A 21,189-nucleotide genomic window follows, 5' to 3' on the forward strand; every position below is an offset into this window, starting at 1 on the left:
TGTGAGGAACATCATGGGTCTACGTTGCTTGTGAGTGGTGTCCACATGTGAGGAACACTATGGATCTGTGTTACCTGTGAGCGGTGTCCACATGTGAGGAACACTATGGGTCTGTGTTACCTGTGAGTGGTGCCATTATGTGTGATATATCATGAACCTGCGTTACCCATGATTAGTACCACCCTGCAAGGAACACAGTGAGTGCGTTACCTGTGATTAGTACCGCAATAGGAGGAACACCATGGTTCTAGTTTCCAGGTTTACCCACGGTATCCCCTGTTTGTCATAAGGGGATTATGAAATTAGAACCATGAGACTACTTGTCATTATGAGCGGCCGGTGACCTGGATTTTGGACCCCTTTACATAATAAGCATCGTCCCAGTAATCAATGAAATGGATCCACAGATAGTTTTGGTTTCACGATCATTTTTCATCATTCAGTCAATGGATACTTTTTGAAGTTTTCATTTTCATTTCGTTGCACTTCGTACCATTAGGGGCCGGTGACCTAGTTGTTAGGCCCCTTTGAACAACACACATCATCATCTTACCAATAATTGTGCAAAGTTTTCATGACATCGGGTGGCGAAGGCTCGAACTGCAGCGTAACTTAGTTTGTTAACAAGACCCACAGGTAGCGCAAGAAGTCAAAATATAGAAATGCAATGTTACACAAGATACTTTTATTTACCAAATTTGTAAAATGTCCCTTGCCGACTTTGGGTTCCTTTCCGCACAGCGGGACACATTTTTGCTGTGAATTTCTTTCTGGTTCATTACTGTAAGTTGGCGAAACAGTTACCTTTCCATACCGGAACGCAGGCAAAAAAATAACAACATTGCTAACTTTGCTGCGTTCATGAATAGCGTGGTCAAAATATTTGTGTGTGTAATCATATAGGGTGCAGCGGAAATCCAATCCAAATTTATATATGTGTGTAGAGTTCCCTTGACGTGGAAGGTTTCGCATTTTGTAAATTTCGGCTTCGTGGCAACCGAAATTGTGACCGAGTGTTTGTGCGCATGCGTTTGTAGGTGACAAGCTACTTTCAGTAACGTTCTTATTAGTTCATTTGCAGGTGTTGTTTGCAGTTTTGGAACAAATAGTTTCGGTGAGGAGGGCCCATAGATGTTTCCTTCATAATTACGTATTTTCTCTGCCAAAATGTCACCTCCGTACAGGCCATGAAGGCCATTGGAAGAGTGGAAGGTAAAGGCTTCCACCATTGTTAACCTCGGCACGGGATGGGGTAGAGTGGTTAGCTCTACGCCCAGCCTCCTTTTCTCCCAGGAATTAACCTGGTACTATTTTTTGGTGTAGGCTGAGTGAACCTCAGGGCCATATGAACCTCCTGAAGTGAAAATCTCGTTTCTTAAATTTTACGATTTCCTGACGGGGATTCGAACCCACGTCCTTCCGGGCGAACCGAGCACGCCTTTACCGCCTCGGCCAGGCAGCCCCTTATTTTCTCGGAGAGGTTGTTAATTTGTTCAATAATCTTCTTAAAAAAGGAATTTTAAGGAGATGCATATGGATTAAAGTAAATATCTATAATAGTTTTTCAATTGATAGGAAAATAAAATCTGTGGTGTAGTGGTTAGTGCGATTAGTTGCTCCCCCCCCCCCCTCGGAAGCTCGGGTTCTCGGCTCTGCCACGAAATTTGAAAAGTGGTACGAGGGCTGAAACGGGGTACACGCAGCCTCGGAAGGTCAGCTGAGTAGAGGGGTTTCGATTCCCGCCTCAGATATGCTCGAAGAGGTTTCCCGTGGTTTACCTCTTCTCCTCCAGGTAAATGCCGCGATGGTACCCAACATAAGGCTACGGCCGCTTCCTTCCCTTTTCCTTGCCTATCCCTTCCAATCTTCCCATCCCCCCACAAGGCCACTGTTCAGTATAGCATGTGAGGCCCGCCTGGGCGAGGTACTGCTCCTGCTTCCCATTGTATCCCCCGACCCAAAGTCTCACTCTCCAGATCACTGTCCTTGGGGCGGTAGAGCTGGGAACACTCGCTGCGTCCGAAGGAAAAACCTACCCTGGAAGGTAAACCGACTAAGAAAGAAAATACGAAAATAAATGCACTCTCTGTACTTGCAACTTCGAAAGATTTGCTTACAAATTTTGAATTCGCTGGCACCACCGATATAATAATCACCAGCCACCACTGCTTCTATCATCCCAAGAAGTTGATGAATTTTGGTAGAGCCAGTGTAACAGAGTATGAGCTGTATTATCTTAACAGCTGCCTCCGACGATCAGAGTAAATTTCAGGGTGGTCTAACGGATCTAAGTTCCAGGGTCAGGGAAGTGCGGGTTTTGCTAACTCGTCTCCCTTTACAGTGAAAGTGAGTAGGGCTGCAACTTTTGGCCACCCTCTGTGGTGCAGTCGGTTAGTCGTTGCATACGTTAGTGCCCAGAGACTAAAAGAGAGGTAATAGCCTTCATCCTCCACGCCTCAAGGAGCCTGTGTGGAGATGACTTTCCCGTTTGCTTTGCGTATATCAATTCAGTTCTTCTTCATCCCCTTCAGGTTGAATTTCTTTTCAGACTTGTGGGTACAGGAAGGATCTAAACGTTTGAGTTTATTTCTAGGATTTGGATACACTTATCTGGAATAATTTCCCAAGGAAAGGCATGATTTAGCGGGTAGGGAAGTGGATAAAACGGGTGTTCTGTAAAGGATTTTTTCAGGAGACGCCAAAATAACAGACAATGGGCCATATGAGTTTCTTCAGAATTTAATAGTAATCACATACATTTGTTAAGAACGAAGCCATATTTTCCAGTGTCGACTTAGTTAAATACAATAAAAACTTTCCAGTCTGTCAAATACAAACTTTCCATGACCACAGTCCTGAAATAGTGTTTGGTGACAACGGACTTCGCATCGGAAGTCTAGATAAGTAAGTAAGTTTTTCATTATATTAATACTTTTATATTTATTTTATTTTCGTCATTACTGGTTCATGTTATCACTAAACTCTCTATCATTGACAAGTTTACACAACGTAAACAATACTGTACGTATATAAGTATGTTTTAAGTGATTTGATAGAATCTGAGGATGTTCTTGTAGAACGAAACATGTCATTCTTTGTATATTAGTGTGTATTTTACAGGTATGTTTATAGTGTTATAATTTATATTCTAATTGCTGTGTGTTTGACAGACTGGAAAGTTTTTATTGCATTTAATGACATAAAGGTATACATTCATCATCATTGTAGAGTTTGTGCCTTTCAGCGTTTTGTCTACAAGCCTTTTCATTTTTCCTGTTTGTTTTAGATCTTACCGACACAGGCAGTTCTTATGGCGATCATGGAATGGGAAGGTGGTGGTGGGTATTATTGTTTTAAGAGAAAGTACAACTGGACCACTATACTTCATTAACACTAGTTGGAGGGAAAGATGGAAGGGGTGCAACACTTCGAAAAATAATGGTATTGAACCCATGACCTTTGTGCCCTAAGAATATTGTGTATTAAATTGTCAATTGGATAAGAAGTTTGATTCTTGATAGAATGGAATTGACACGTGGCTACGGGGTGATTACCTTCGGTCCCACGCTCTGGGATACGTGACGTCAGTCGCACGTGTCAACGGCGGAAGAATCTTAAGTCATTTTTGTAAACTATTTCAGAAGAGCACGTGTATATGGCGTGCCCAAGCCAAGTCGAAAATATAGTGCCTATCAAATGAGGTCATTTATCCAACTAATTGAACATGTATAAATTTTAAATGTCCATGAACACTACCGCCGGAAATGTAGCGAGTATATAGTCACCTTCAGAACTCTTGTAATTACAGTTTAGTTAAGTCAGAAAAGTTATAGAAATTTTCTTGGCGGCAAAGGGAGATGCCTGGAGAGAGGGGGTAGCTGCTATATATAAGAATTGACGCCATGACGAAGCCCCTGCATTTTATGTCACGAGGCGGAAGACAGAGGGTTGAGCTCCTCTGTGAAATCGAACGACAAAAGTAGACTAAGTCCAACCAACATATTTCAGCCGATGTGGCTGGGGTCTTGACTCCATGTGGAGATAGTTTTTCTTGAGCGGAAATAATTGTACCAGATAGGACGGTCAAAGTACCGAATAAATTCTTATGTGATAAATAAAGTAATTCGTGTGCGGAAATAATTACAGTCCATCGTGTGCGCTCAACAAGAACAAGTGAATGGCATTTTCTTTTTTTATGCTTTATTTCCAGGAAACCGGAAGAATTTAAAATGATCTGTACAGCCACAAATGTAAAAATGGCTAAATAAAAATGCCAGGGTCGCTGGTGAGCCCAATGATGACCGATGGCGTAACGTAAGGTATGTGACTTACCACCTATTATATCTTGTTTCATGATCTCTAAATATGTGTATTTGAATGGGGTATATACGACGCAGTTGGTCACCCCTATGTGGTTTTTGTAAATGTCAGAATACGACGAAAAAGGGTCATTTGTTTTATTTTCCACTTGGATAATATTTTGAAGTGATACCACGTCCAATGTAGATCGTCATTTCCGTGTGTTTATTGCCTATATTTTGTGATGTCAAATTAAGATGTTTATTCGACGTAAAATTTTCCTGTCTGAAATTTTGACGTAAATAATATAAGAAATCCATGGTTACTCATTTTCAATCGAGTGGAAGCGCGCTGTCGGGTGAGAGTATAGTGTGATGAATTTGGTCACGGAATGAAACGTTTTTCTAGGCTCATTTAAACTGTGTATGACTGACAATAAAAAAGATTTAGCAGAATTTTTCAGTCATTTGCGTGAAAATCCAGTTATTAAAATACGATATCATTTTATGCGAAGTTATTCATTATTAAAGCACTGTGCGTTATTAGACGTCATGGATTCTAGTAAGGATTTTATTCCAGTTCTTTTGTCAATGATAGTCGTCAGTTGGGAAACAGAGGTTAGTTGTGTCGTGTGAGTCGAGATGAGATTTGTGAATCAGGTTGGAGACCTGTCAATGAAGCCGGGACTTGTGGAAGCCCGAGGAAGATTTTATAATGTTGGGAATGGAAAGCAGTATACAGGGAATCCGCGCCAGTAGTAATTTGCGAAGTGTATAATTATGGTGGGTATTTTAAAGTATAATCTATGTGCATTTTGTTGGTCAGAAATATCGTATTTGTTTAATTATGTCGGCGGAGTTTAAAAGGGAGCATTCTCAGAAGCCAGTCAGGTAGAACGGACCAGATGTTACATATCACTGCCAAGCGGACTTGGGGGCGAGATGCAGTCAGCTGATAAGTGTTCACCGCGGGGATAACGGGACATGCAAAGTGTGTTACGCGTGGAATTGAGATTGTATTTCTCGGCAGGGGATAACGTTAAATGTTGTAGTTAGTTGAAATTTTCATCCGGGAATAACCTGAGTGTTATTAGATACTGTCAATTTGTTTAATTGGGGACGTAATGTGCATTTGATACGACGGACTTAGAGTATAATGAACAAGATTAGCCAAATTCAGGGTTGTCCAAAATATAGAGAGATTGTAGTGATGATTGTTTGTCTGTGAGGGGTGCGCAAACTTTATAAAATGTTATGACGAGATATGACATCGTAATTACATGGCGAGTTGCTTTTGGTTTGTACGTAGATTATTAGGGTTATCCAAGTGTTAATAATGGCTAGGATTAGATTAGACTTAAAGTGTGAGATCATGAGACAAGATATAACTGGACATGAATGATGTAATAGTTCTTTTTCAGCTATCGGATTCAACAGATAAACATCACAGGATAAAAATTTTACATCACAACTGCGTAGAAGTTGTAAAGAAACCATTAGTCCGCGGAGATAGAATTTGTTGTTCTTTAAGATTTCATTAAATCATTTAAATTTATTTAATTATTAAATTCAGTGAAACCGCATTTTGAAATAACTTTAAATCAAGCGAATAACTTGGAGATGCATTCTGGAAATCTTAGTTTGTTTTCTGGGGAATGTGTAAATGTTAACGTAACGATTAAGGGGACATATCAAAAGGTAATGGATTTTACTGCCACAAAGTATTGTGAGCATTGCTATTGTTGTATTATTTAACTTTGATTGATTGAGCAGTGAATGTGCTGGGGATAGTAAAGTGGAAACTTTGGTCATCAACCGATGTAACATAACTGTGTTTAGCCTTCAGCTTAGAAACTTGGTCAACCTCAGTGACTTAGATTAGGGCCATATACCACTGTAGCATCATTTTTCTTGCGGTCATCATCCACAATGACTTTAAAGTAACTTAGAAGTTTAGATGTCGGTCCATGACATAGTCGCAGGTCACATCGATTCAATTAAGGGTCCATGCCGTATAACCACTGTGTGGCACACACCGATTGGACTGCCTTAATTATACCCAGAGTCCAGAGTTCGTGTTACGAGGGCTGGACCATAAAGGATCACTATGATGGTACATGTAGTCTCACATGGAAGCCGAATTTGAGGATTTCCAGACTTTCCTTTCTTTATTTAATAATTGAGACAATGGTTTCTAGTAAGAATGCCCATCAGGCAGTTACGTCAAAGGATCACACCAGTGTTCTGACACTCTATGTAAAGTAATTGTGGTGTCCAGTGGACACAATTGAGTCAAATGATACCGTGGATATAGCAGAAATGCTACATGAAGAAATTGAATAAATAGGAACATTTTAAACCAACCTTTCATTTGAGTAGATAGATTAGAATTACTGAACCCCACCTTTACCTCAGCAAGTGACGAAGAACCCGATACGATCCAAGAGACAGATCTCATGAAGTTTGCTGATAGGTAAGAAAGGTAGGTATCCCTCAATATGGACCCAAAGGGTTCAGTATCGGCCAAAGAAAGACAAGGGCGACGAACGGCGTGAAAATGAAAGACTCCGTTGGCCTCGAACCCTAATACCGGCGGTGTTGGTAAAGAACAAGAGTTCATCAAGAGAGGTGGGATAGGATAGATGAAAGTGAAGAGTCTGGCACAAGTACGTGGAAGCAATACCATGACCCAGCTAAGCGTCCCGTGGTTGCTAACCCACACTCCCAAGTTAAGCATCCCTGGAGCCCCTTACAGTCGCATCTGACGACAGCCAGGGTACACTGTGGGTGCAATTCTACCGTCCCTACCCACAGGGGGAAATGGAAAAGGAAAGGGCTAAGATTTGGAAGAAAGCGACCGTGGCCTTAATTGTTATGAACCGGGCGAGTTGGCCGTGCGGATAGAGGCACGCGGCTGTGAGCTTGCATCCGGGAGATAGTGGGTTCGAATCCCACTGTCGGCAGCTCTGAAGATGGTTTTCCGTGGATTCGCATTTTCATACCAGGCAAATGCTGGGGCTGTACCTTAATTAAGGCCACGGCCGCTTCCTTCCAACTCCTAGGCCTTTCTATCCCATCATCGCCATAAGACCTATCTGTGTCGGTGCGACGTAAAACCACCAGCAAAAAAATATGGTACAGCCCCAGTATTTGCTTGGTGTTAAAATGGGAAACCACGGAAAACCAACTTCAAGGCTGCCGACAGTGGGATTCGAACCCACTATCTCCCGATAATTGGATAATGGCCGCACTTAAGCGACTGCAGCTATCGAGCTCGGTAATACGCCAATCTTTTGTTAGTAGATTTACCAGCACTTAAAAAGAACTGCTGGACAAAGTTCTGGTACTCAGCGTCTCTAAAAAGCATGAAATTAGTTAGTACGGCTTATTATTATTATTATTATTATTATTATTATTCGTTTTTAAGGGGCTTGAACTAGTAGGACTTGTAAGGGAAAAGACAGACATATATAATTTTATCAAAGAAGGCAATTCATAGCAAATTACACTATATTCCACAATCGAAGTGTGAATTTGTTAACCGCAGGCAAGTGACGCTAAGGCCGCACTGCACAACGGACCCGACAGTAGTCCTGGGATCGGCTGCGGAATTTTGTCCGGTTTTACGATCGTCAACTGCGCTTTGAAGCCGTCCTTATTTCCAGTATATTTCACTCCGTAGTTAACTCCGTCGGTGTCTATCCACGAGTAGCTCCCAGTCACCTCTTGGGCTTCCTCCGGTGTACCCTCATCTCTGAGAACTCCACTTTCATCACGGACGATGCCATTGCTGGTTCGAAACCTGAAAAAGGAACATGTTGGTGTTTACTGACACTGTTCATAATGCTCTAAAAATAAAAACATCTGAACATCTGTAGGAGAAGGAGGAATTACAGATAGCATATTATAGAAAAGCGTCACATCCCTCCATATGGGATTGCCGTCAGGAAGGGTATCCAGCCATAAAACATGTGCTGCCGACCGCGAGTATTTAGGAAAAGGCCAGAAAGAAGAGAATAATTGTTCTTGGATTTGTTGAGACTTTTGTGCTGCTCTTCTTCTTCTTCTTCTCGATTCAACTCATAAAACTCGTACTATGGCTGACGAAAACACAGACTAGATCAAATGCTTTTATAATTTTGCGAGCACAGGACACATTTATTCGTGTTTATTCACATTTACAATAACAGGCAATGAGTGGCCTAGTTACATGGAAGTAAAACATGGCGGTGTGTTCCCATCCTCCTATATACAACAATTATTACCTACTATAATGATATAACGTAAGTCGTTGTCGCCTAGCGACAATCTGTCCATCACGCTCGATCCAAACTTGGTGCGGCTTTGTAATTAAATTAATTCCATAAAATTACTCATTATAAAAGCTACCCATCCGATTTCGTTGAAACCACTTCCTAAATACGCCCGTCTTTGAATGAAACGTTGTGTCAAAATTTCAAGTCAATCGACCGACTACTTTTACAGATTTGCGACCACAAACGTATGCAAGCTGAATTTTTATATATAAAGACTACCAAATGTACGGTATTCTACATTGTATACGATATCGAAGTAAATTAGTGTGCATGAAGTGAATAACATTTCTTAAATTGCATGTCACTTGGCGTTGTCCGAGAAACAGCATCGGGAGGTCCACAGACGTTGTTTCCAATGTAAAGTGCGAGTTGCGGATTTGTGATGATAACGGCAGGTCCACTTGTCAAGGTAAGATTGTTTTAGAAACGCTGAATAGGCTGAAATTTGTGTGTTTTCACACAGTGAGTTACTTTTCAGATACTTATGTGACAGCTTCAAACATAGAATTTGGCTCACATATGGCTACTGGGTGGGCCAATATTCATGTAGAATTTGATGATCCTATTGAACAAAGATCGTGCCATCCGTTTTGTGATTCTACTAAGTGTTTAGCCACCAAATACAGTATCTCTAAAGGAAGATATGCACCGTCATTAAAATTGCCTCCGTATTTCGATGATTTTCGGGGGTAATAATACATTTTTTTAAACATCTCGTAATTTTTCCGATGGTTGCACGCTAAAACGTATAATTTTGCCGATTTTCAATCTTCTAGCTCGTCTGGCAGATTGTGCCGCCGTCTTGATGTGGGAGATCGGGTTATAAATTAGGACTTCAGGAAACTGTTAAGCCCATGAAACCTATAGGTTACCGTATCGTTTTGGATAAATATATCCTACTGCGTTCCTATGCAAATTTGAAAGTCTCCGCGTGTCCCACTCAGATAATTTTGAGAATTTTCGATTCTTCTAGGGATCCTGAAGTCATCGGCTTGTCTGTTACCAAGTTTTAAGTTTCTAAGATGCCTGAAAGGGTCTCATTAATTCACGTCTGTTTTAATTTTTATACCTTAATTTATCTTACTATATATAAAAATGGATGTATGTATGTGTGTATATGACACATCGCCTCCTAAACCACTGGAGCAATTTCCACCAAACTTCGTACACTTAGGACTTACTATCTGGAGACGAGCACTGCGGGGGTAAGCTATCCGTCGCTCTCTTAGGGGTGGGGGTCGGTGGGGCAAGGTATAAAAATAATAGAAAAAGTGTCGAATCCACAGTTTTCAGGGTCACTGAGATGAATAGTGACACTCCCGATTTTTTAAAAGTCAAAGTTCAGCTCCCTTTTGGGTGGGGGCGAGGTGGGAGTGATAAATAAAATTAAACAAAAATAGTGTTGAATACAGAGTTTTCGAGGTGAATATTGTGCACTCCGGATTTTTAGTATCATGTGACAAACCACGTGGGGGTAAGACAGCCCAGGAACCCTTACGGGTGGAGGGGGGCGATGGGGGTCAGATATACAAATTAACGAAAATAGTGTCGAATCTATACTTTTCGGGGTCGCTGAGATGAACAGTGACACTCCGGAATTTTTTCAAGTCCAAGTTCAGCCCCTTTTGGGGTGGGGGCGAGGGGGGAGTGATATATAAAATTAAACGAAAATGGTGTCGAATACATAGTTTTCGGGGTCGGCGAGGTTGAATTGTACACTCTGGATTTTTAGTATCAGGAGACAAACCATGTGGGGGTAAGACAGCCCAGGAACCCTTACGGTAGGGGGGGCGAGGGGGGTCAGATATACAAATTAACGAAAATAGTGTCAAATCCATACTTTTCGGTGTCGCTGAGATGAATAGTGACACTCCGGGTATTTTAAAATTCCAAATTCATCCCCCTTTTGAGGTGGGGTGAGAGGAGGGAGTGATATATAAAATTAAAGGAAAATAGTGTCGAATACATAGTTTTCGGGGTCGACGAGGTGAATTGAACACTCGGGATTTTTAGTATCAGGAGACAAACCACGTGGGGGTAAGACAGCCCAGGAACCCTTATGGGCAGGGCGCGAGGGGGTGAGATATAAAAATCATCGAAAGTAGTGTCGAATGCATACTTTTAGGGCTCGCTGAAGTAAATAGTGACACTCCGGAATTTTTTAATGTCCATGTTCAGCCCCCTTCGTGGTGGGGGCGATGAGGGTGATATATAAAAATAATAGAAAATAGTGTCGAATCCATAGTTTTCTGGGTCGCTGCTATGAACAGTGACACAACAGACTTTTAGTATCAGGAAACAATCCACGTGGGGTAATACACCCCAGGAACCCTTAGGGTCAGGGGGGGGAGAGGAGGCTGAGATATAAACATCATCGAAAGTTGTGTCGAATCCATACTTTTCAGGGTCTCTGAGATAAATAATGACACTCCGGAATTTTTTTAATGTCTCAGTTCAGCCCCCTTCTTGGTGGGGGCTGATGGGAGAGTGATACATAAAAATAATCTAATATAATGTTGAATCCATAGTTGTCGGCGTCGCTGAGATGAATATTGAGAAACCGGATATTTTATAAGTCCAAGTTCATCCCCCTTTGGGGTAGGGGGCGAGGGGGAGAGATATACAAAATTAATAGAAAATAGTATCGAATACATAGTTTTAGGAATCGCCGAGGTGAATTGTACACTTCAGATTTTTAGTATCAGGAGACAAACCACGTGGGGGTAGGACACCCCAGGAACTCTTTGGGTGGGGGACGAAGGGGCTGAGATGTAAAAATAATCGAAAGTAGTGTCGAATCCATACTTTTCGGGGTCGCTGGGATGAATAATGATACTACGGAATTTTTCCAAGTTCAGCCCCCTTCGTGGTAGGGGGGGGGCGATGGGAGAGTGATATATAAAAAATCAAAAATAGTGTCGAATCCATAGTTGTCGGGGTCGCTGAGATGAATAGTGAGACTCCGGATATTTTATAAGTCCAAGTTCATCCCCCTTTGTGGCGGGGGCGATGGGGATTGAACATAAAAATAATCGAAAATAGTGTCGAATCCATAGTTATCGGGGTCGCTGAGATGAATACTAACACTCCCAATTTTTTTAAAATCAATGTTTATCCCCCTTTAGGGTGGGGGAGGGGGAGGGGGAGTGAGATATAAAAATAATCGAATATACTGCCGAATCCATAGTTTACCGGGTCGCTGAGATGAATAGTAACATTCCGGATTTTTAAAGTCCAACTTCAACCCCCTTTGGCATAGGGGGTGAGAAGGTGAGAAAATAAATTGTCGAAAATGACCGAGATAGTGGACGTGTGTATGTTCCAGTATGACTTTCAAGTATGACTTACTACCTGGAAAACATACTTTGGGAGTAATACGCCCCTAGAACCACTAGGTAAGCGGGTGAATTATAATCTGTATTAATGAATGGAAGTTAGTTTGGAACGATCTATATATACTGTACTATATATATGAAAATGAAAACAGACGTGAGTTAATGAGACCATTCTAGGCATCTTAGAAACTTAAAACCTGGTACCAGACAAGTTGATGACTTCAGGATTCCTAGAAAAATCTAAAATTCTCAAAATTCTCTGAGGAGGACACGTTGGGAGTTTCAAATCTGCATAAGAATACAGTCTGTGATATTTATCCAGAACGATAACTTATTGGTTTTACGGGCTTAAAAGATTCCTGAAAGTCCTAATTTTTAACCCCCTCCCCCATATGAAGACGGAGGCACAATCTTCTAGACAAGTTAGAAAATTGAAATTTGCGAACAGTATAGCTTTTTTTGTACGTTAAATTTGTCTGTACTTCTGGATTTACCTAAATTTTTCACTTTGTACACGTATAATTGATGGGTTGATTCACTTATAGAAAAGATGGGATCATCAAATTCTACACAAATATTGGCCCACCCAGTAGCCATGTGTGAGCCTAATCCTATGTTTGAAACTGTCGCATAAGTATCTGAAAAGTAATTCACTGTGTGAAAATCTTACACAAACTTCACCCTATTCAACGTTTCTACAACAATCTTACCTTTAAATAGATGAGATACGAGGAAACATCATAGGGCCAGCAATTTAGATTGCTAAATGAGGCCAGAGGTGTGTTACCGTAAAATCCGCTTTCCGATATCATGCACAGTTTAGCAGCAGATTCTGTAAATTTAGGTGAACATGCATACACTTCCGTATGTCGATCTACGATTATTCATTGCAGTCGATTTGTAGCGATCTAGAAGGGGGCGGGGGGACTGACATTGTAATTAATACTTTACAAATCAATAGTGACTGCCAGCTGGAGGGCGCCTGCTGTTGTAATCAGTACTCCCCACATCGACTTTAACTGGCAGTAGGAATGGGGACCTCCTCCAACGCCTGTGTACAATTGTAATGAATAATTCCCTTCTCGATTTGACTGGCAGACAACAAGGGAGCGTGAATTTTTTCAAAACTCTTTTAGCTGATTCTCTTTATCGTTAGGAATAGGTGCTCCACTGCATGGGTGCCACCGATTATTAAAAAAAATTACCCATCAAAATGTGACTGGCGTTACGCATAGTGAATTGCGCTAGACAAGTGGACCTGTCATTATCATCACAACTCCGCAACTCGCACTTAACATTGGAAACAACGTCTGCGGACCTCCCTATGCTGTTTCTCGGATAACGTCAAGAGACATGCAATGTAAAAAATCTTATTCACTTCATGTACAGTAATTTACTTCGATATCCGTATACAGTGTAGAATACCGTAGCGAAGCACGGGTACATCTGCTAGTATATATATAGATCGCTCCAAACTGACTTCCATTTATTAATATGGATTATATTTCACCACGTTCTCTAGTGGTTCTAGGAGCGTCTTCCTCCCGCAGTATATTTTTCAGGTAGTAAGTCATACTTGTAACAATTTTGATTGATAGCCACGCTGGAACATACATGCGTCCAATTTCTCGGTCATTTTTGTCAACTTATTTTTTCACCCTTTTTCACCCCCTATGCCAACGGGGGCTGAATTTAGACTTTAAAAATTCCGGAATATTACTATTCATTTCAGCGACCCAGAAAACTATGTATTCAACACTATTTTCGATTATTTTTATATCTCACTCTCCCCTCCCCCCTCAAGGGGACTAAAATTTTGAGTTTTAAGAATTCGGAAGTGTTACGATTCATCTCAGCGATCCCGCAAACTATGGATTCGACACTATTTTAGATTACTTTTATACCTCAATCCCTTCTAGCCCCCCGCGCAAAAGAATCTGAACTTTGACTTTTTAAAAACCGAGAGTGTCACTATTCATCACAGCGACCCCGAAAACTGTGGATTAGACACTATTTCCGATCATTTTCATACCCAACTCCCCTGACCCCCCCCCCACCCTAAGGGTTCTACGGATAGCTTACCCCCACAATGCTCGTCTCCAGATAGCAAGTCAAAAGTGTACCAAGTTTGATTGAAATTGCTCCAGTGGTTTAGGAGGAGATGTGTCTTTTACACAGACGCATACATCCATTTTTATATACAGTAAGATTACACGGCATAAACCTGTCCGGATTCATGGCTAAATGGTTTGCGTGGTCACAGGGGTGCCGGGTTCGATTCCCGGCAGGGTCGGGAATTTTAACCATAATTGGTTAATTTCTCTGGCACGGGGACTGGCGGTATGTATCGTCTTCATCATCATTTCATCCTCACCATGACGCACAGGTTGCCTACGCGCGTCAAACAAAAGATCTGCATCTGGCGTGCCAAACTTGTCGTCGGACACTAGAAGCCATACGCCATTTCATTTTTCTAGGGCATAAACTCAAAATTTACATCATGAATAATTTAACAATACTTTCTAGGATACCCTTATTTTTCACCACTTACTTCCAAAATTCGTTAGTGATATCTGAAATCGCTCCTGATTTGAATTTTTATTTAGCTTTCTCTAAATCTTCTCTTACTTCTCATCTAATGTAGGTCCAGCATACACCAGCCCTCCCGATATTCAATTTCCTTCTATCTTCGGTCTCCACCCACCTTCACCACCCAATAACTTCTCATAGTTCTCCACCCAGTTAGCATGACTTGTTTCCGTCTGGGGAGTAACTTTCTGCATTGCATATATCCGCTTAATTGTACTCCACACTTTTCTATTTTAGAATTCCTATTCAGCTCAACAGTTCTTTGCTTCTGCCTTTCAGACTTAGTTATATACAATATTTCACTATATTCTTTCCTTCTGTTGCAAAATTCAATCCTTTGAGTTTCTCCACCGTCCTTTCTGTACGCCTTCAATGTTTTCATTACTTCGTACTTTTTATGCCTGAATTTATCATTGTGCCATCCCTTTTTTATCCTCTTCCAATCCTTTACGCACATCTTCTCTCCCGTCATCTTACACATGTTTCATGTTCCTCACATTCCTTTTCATAACATAAGAATTACCTTGTACGTCCGCTTCGAGGAATCGTATTTACGCATTTGAACTTCTCCTTATACGTATCATAATTTCTACATCTTGATATATTTTCAACACTACTAGTTGATGTTTCTCAGCCATTTTAAGAGTTCAAGTCAAACTGGGGACTTCAGAGTGCGAAAAATAACTTTTAAGCGGTAATGTGTTGCAAAACGTTTGAACAGGATTGTGATACGGCCTCGGCCTCTGATTCTAACGTAGAATACCTACCACCTGATAAGTATTGTCGAAATAAAGTAGTCGCTATGTCATTTTACATCACTGGGGAAGTACATGTGCTCGCCGGGGTCTCCAGTAGCGTGGAACTCGTAACACAACGCTCGACTACTTTAGAATTAACACGTTATCAGTAAAAATTTTGACATTTGACTTTCGTTATTTTGGAATTTTTGGAATGCTTAAATGTCGCTTCATTTTCTACGGTGTGTTTTCGATAGTTTGGAAACCATTTATTGTCCACATGTCGTAGCAATTTGTGAATGGAAGGCCTTAATCAATTCAGTCTGTCATCATTGATCTACATTTAGGCTCATGTTGGGCGTTTTTAGGACTTCTTTTATTAGAACCAAGTATCCCTGCTGGTACTTCTCGTAAAAGATTGGAATGTAACTTTCCTGGACCTGATGGTAATACACTGAGTGGTCAAAGGTCATGGGGGGACACTGAATGTGCTTCTCCGCGAGCCCTTAAAACGGCAGCAGTACGGCGAGGCATCGACTCTACAAGGTGTTGTAATCATTCTGGAGGGATCTGGACCCACGCACCTTGGACTGCTACCCATAACTGGTCTTGTGTAGTTGTGCGGGGTTCATGGAGAGTACACCAACATTGATAGCATCCCATGAATTGCTTATTAGGATTAAGATCGAGGAATCTGGAGGGCCAATCCATGGTCGTAAATCCACTGGAGTGCTCCTCCAAACACCTGCTTGCCACAACAGAGCGGTGATATGGCGCATTGTACTGTTGAAACAGAGCATCTACATCTGAGTATTATAGGGCTAGAAATGGATGCAGATGTTCTTAAATAATGTCTATATAGCATGCACTAGTTGCACTCCCTGCAGCCGGCACTGGGGCCTAATTGCGACCATGAAAACGCCACCTAGACCAGAAATGAGCCACCTTCTCTCTGGACACAACCTTGTTGACACGCAGGATCCATAGCTTCATGGGGCATACGCCACACTCTCTCGTGCCCATCAGCTGGATACAACTGGAACCAGGATTCAGCGGCCTATACCACTGCTCCCATACCACTCATACCAGTGTTCCATTTTCCACTGCCGAAGTTCGCGGGCACACGCATGTCGCTGAGGTGTCACAAAGGGACACGAGTAGTTCGTCAGCTGGTGAAGTCTAAGCGGTCCAGTTGCTTCCATACAGTCCTGGTAGAAATGGGTTTCTGACTCCCAACTTTCAACTGACTCACAGTAGCCCGTCGAGCGCCCAGTATGGTTCTGGGGAGGCGACGTGATGTCCGTTCGTTGAACACCTGTGCTCTTCCCGTGCGGCTAGTTACGTGGGTGGTAACATTCTCTCTGCGATATTGAAGATCCACCCTCGACACTGTTGACTTCGGAAAACCGAATTCGCGTGTAATCTCCGCAATGCCATGACCCATGCGCCATACACCGATCATCATCTCATTTTCAAAGTCGGTTAACTCACGACGTGTTGCCATCTTCACGACACTGATGTCTGTGACAGACTGCTCAGCTACGCCGCGGCTAGCCGCAACGCTCCGGGGTCATACACAGCACATTTTCTAATGGGATACCCGTTTTCGTGACTTTTGGGCACTCAGTGTACATTCAATTAAAATGTTGTCTGATCTTGTCTTTGGGGAGTGTATCTTCTTTCCTAAAAGGGTGTGAACACAAACTTTGGTGATGACACAGGAAGATAATCTTCACATAAATGCGATTACTCGAAGCGGACGTATAAGATAATTCTTATGTTATGAAAAAGGATGTGAGGAGTACGAAACATGTGAATGGACAGGTGAAGAGTACACAGAAGTTACTGGAAAAGTTGCACAGAGCATGAACTCTGATAAACACAGCAGATGTAACAGCAAGTACTTGCTCGTTCCCACAGCCTCGAAGAAAAAAAAAAGATGATTAACTGATATTTCGTAAAGCATCAAGTCAAGAAATTAATTAGATATCAATAATAATAATAATAATAATAATAATAATAATAATAATAATAATAATAATAATAATAATCATAATCATAATAATAACTAGCCGAAACCTGTCAAAACATGACGTTCAATGGGGAAAATATTTAGTAAAGGATTTTAATGCATACGGCATCTTTGTACAGTTACTGTTTGGCAGTATTGCAATTTTAAGCACGTCAAATGTTAGCACTTTTGACATTGCAACATATTCCATGGCTGAAAATTGGCTGAGGTAAATTGAAACCTGCACGTTCCAGTGTTCAACCTTGAGCTTTATTGATCGTGATACGAAATGCCATGCGAATTGGAAATTGGTGCCACTTAAAAGAAAATGGAAGCATTAATCTAATGGAGTTAAATCAACACGAGGGATTATAGTTCTCTGCCTCTTTTCAATGCACAGTGCACTGATCGACCGTTGGGAAGAAGAATGGTGGCAGTTCCCGTCCAGCTACTTTTATAACACGAAGCCCTAAATTGATGATCACAGGGCGAGTTAGCCGTGCGTTTAGGAGCGCGCAGCTGTGAGCTCTCATCCGGGATATAGTGGGTTCGAACCCCACTGTCAGCAGCTCTGAAGATGGTTTTCCGTGGTTTCCCATTTTCACACCAGGCAAGTGCTGGGGCTGTACCTTAATTAAGGCCACGGCCGCTTCCTTCCTATTCCTAGGGCTTTCCTGTCCCATCGTCGCCATAAGACCTATCTGTGTCGGTGCGACGTAAAGCAACTAGCAAAAAAGAAGTTGAATATCCCTTGTGAGTGGGGATGGTAGAATAAAACACATGGTATCCCCTGCCTGTCGTAAGAGGCGACTAAAAGGGCCCAGGGGCTCTGAACTTGGCAGCGTGGGTCCACGATCACGGGGCCCTTAGATGAATCCTGGCATTGCTTCCATTTACTTGTGCCATGCTCCTCACTTTCATCTCTCCTATCCGACCTGCGTTGGTCAACTGTTGTTCTTTTCCGACCCCGAAGGTATTACACACGGAGGCCTAGGGAGTCTTTCATTTTCATGCCCTTCGTAGCCCTTGTCTTTCTTTGGCCGATACCTTCATTTTTCGAAGTATCGGACCACTTCTAATTTTTGTCTCTTATTACTGTTATATAGAGGATGTGTGCCCAGTTGTACTTCCTGTTAGAACAATAATCTCCACCACCACCACCACCTAAACTGAAGCACTTTTGTATTAAGCATCCGTATATATATATTTCCAGTGCGCACGGGAACATCGATGAAAAATGCATTCATGATACCTTGTGTTGTTTTGTTTGGGCACGTCAAGGATTTCAGAAGAACTGAAAAATGACACATTAGCAGCTTACTCGTATTAAAGGTACAATCCTTCAGGTTTCGATGACAGTAAATTATGACCCGGAGGATCGATTCACTTCCCTAAATACCGGAGTGGAAGAATTTCAAAACCTTAGTTTTAAAATTACGACATGGAGAAAAGTACTTTTACATTTCTCCGACAACACTTCAAGCTAGCAAATATAGAGAGAGCTACAAAGGGACAGTAACATTGCGCTGAATAAATTCTTCTCAACTGAGCGACTTTCTGCAACACAACACAGATTGGAATAGTTGGCCGAGAAAACGTCCGACTGAGCATGCGTGCTTGCCTCCTTCCACCTCCCCTCTCGCATCGCATCACGCATCTCGCCTCAGCGCTATCACAGTCCAGGTGGCCTTGAAGTACTGGGGAGCGTTTTGGCCAATCAGAACACTGCATTTTTCTTTAATAATTTAAAAATATACGGCAAGATTATTTTTTTAATACTTTTAAGGATACAGTGCAAATCTACAGGCCAAGAGCTTTTGTCAGAATTCTTTACGATGTCAATCTGTTCAGCCGTTCTCTCGAACTCGCTGTAAACATAATCAGCCTAGTGTTTTAAATATATAGATAATAATAATGATAATAATAATAATAATAATAATAATAATAATAATAATAATAATAATAATAATAATAATAATAATAATAATAATAATAATAATAATAATAATATGAATTCTCAGTGGACAGGGGTAGAATGTTAATGCATGGAATTTCTGCTCAAAGCGTTATTTGTGACAGTGCCTATAGAAATGTCAAGTAGCCACGGGTTCACACGATGGAATGTGAGGTGTCGTTTGAGGCGTCAGGCATCTGAGGCCCATGTTGTATATTAAAGGTTTGAAGAGGTATGTGTATTCTATAAAAATATAGAACATGCTTTTCTTTACAAGGGTACCTCCTTAGATAAGATACTCACCCCCATTCCCATGATCCAAGCCCATTGAAGGTGTCGTACGAACTCTCGATAACAGCGTCGCGAGGATTTCCTCGAGGCGCAGCGCAACACAAGGTCACGGCACTCAGAACGCTCACCAGCTGTATAATGCAATAATCTGTGTTAAAATTAACAAGGTAATAGTTTTGATGTGCAAGTCACGGTGGAAAACAAGGCCAAGGTTGGAAGTTGTTAAAGGATGCTTAGAGATTATTTTGAAATTATAAAATTGGGTAATTGGACCGACCTTCGTGTTTCATAATATCTGACCCATCCTCTGTAGTTCACAAGAATGTTGTCAGTGGACAACCTCGACAAATGTTTGTCCGTACAGTGAGTATTCTTTCTGTCTTGAAATAATTATGGGGCATGGTCGAATTTCTGACTATTATCTGAGAAATAATAATTAAAACAGGCATTTCCGAATGGTACGAATTCATACCGAATGGTTGTATATAATAATAATAATAATAATAATAATAATAATAATAATAATAATAATAATAATAAAAATTACTACTACTACTAAGTAGTTGTAGAACTAAACGACGCCATGAAGCTAGTTACGAACAGAGGATTGTGAAAGAGCACGATTTATTCACAGATACTAGTAGATTGATCGCTGGAACGCATAGCACTCTATAATGAAGATGCGTATTATAATAACCTTCTTTCTGGCCTTTTCTCAGTAACCTGGTATTGGCGCTTGATATAGATTCAGCCCAATTTTACGACCGAATGTTTTTTCTGACGTCAACGCTATATAGAAGGGTGTATTCACTATTGGGTATTTATGAGGTGGTTAGTGGAGCGATATGTCATGTGTAGATGAGGACTTTTATTAGGACGATCAGAAATACTCAGTCCCGGAACTAGATGAATTAACCAAACGAAGTATAATAATAATAATAATAATAATAATAATAATAATAATAATAATAATAATAATGTGTTGAGGAAATTGGAGGACACCGAAAGGCGTGGGGGAATTCGTGTTCCCGGAAAACACCTGAAATCCAGAAGTTCCAGGAAACAGGTGGAGAACTGTCAAGATCATGAGGAATCTCCGGAGAAAGTATGACAAAGAATGCTTGATCCAGATCGAACAGGAATATCAGAAAAGTAACACCCGGGACATTTATAAAACATTCAGGTGTACCTTGAGTAGATTTGATCCACCAAGTCTGAAATTCAGAAACAAATAAGAAAAATAGCTCACAATGATTTTGTAAAATTCCTTAATTGTGAAACACCATCCAAGAAATTTGACTACAATCGCAAAGAACCAAATCTAGACTCGGAACCTCCAATTGTGGAAGAAGTCAAGAGCATCATCAACACCTTGAAGACAATAAAGCTTCTGGAGAAGATGGGATTACAACGGACCTTTGAAAATATGCCGTTGATGAAGCGATCGTTGAATTGAAGAGAAGCTTGACCAAGATTTGGGAAGAGGAAAAGCTGCCAGATGGATGGACATCAGCGAGACAAAACAGTTGTTAACAATTACAGGGGGAAATCGCTTCTACCAGAGACATATTAGATCTTTTCTAAAACACTGATACATAGAGCAGAAAAACAATTATTGGAGCTACAAATTGGTATCAAGGAGGTTGTAGAAAGGGCAG

At 41.2% G+C, this 21,189-nt stretch overlaps 1 protein-coding gene across 1 annotated transcript in view; it reads right to left on the bottom strand.

The window, feature by feature from the left end:
- Positions 1 to 7,791: 7,791 nt before the first annotated feature.
- Positions 7,792 to 21,189, bottom strand: part of LOC136874843 (endocuticle structural protein SgAbd-6-like) — a 32,244-nt gene continuing 18,846 nt past the window's right edge. The window contains exons 2-3 of the mRNA XM_067148562.2: positions 19,544 to 19,662; positions 7,792 to 8,100 (exon numbers count right to left, since the gene is read on the bottom strand). Coding sequence (XP_067004663.2) covers positions 7,836 to 8,100; positions 19,544 to 19,662 — 384 coding nt within the window. The 3' untranslated portion in view covers positions 7,792 to 7,835. The remainder of the gene's footprint in view (positions 8,101 to 19,543; positions 19,663 to 21,189) is intronic.

This window comes from Anabrus simplex, chromosome 1 (genome assembly GCF_040414725.1).
Source record: "Anabrus simplex isolate iqAnaSimp1 chromosome 1, ASM4041472v1, whole genome shotgun sequence".
NCBI classification, from domain to species: Eukaryota; Metazoa; Arthropoda; class Insecta; order Orthoptera; family Tettigoniidae; genus Anabrus; species Anabrus simplex.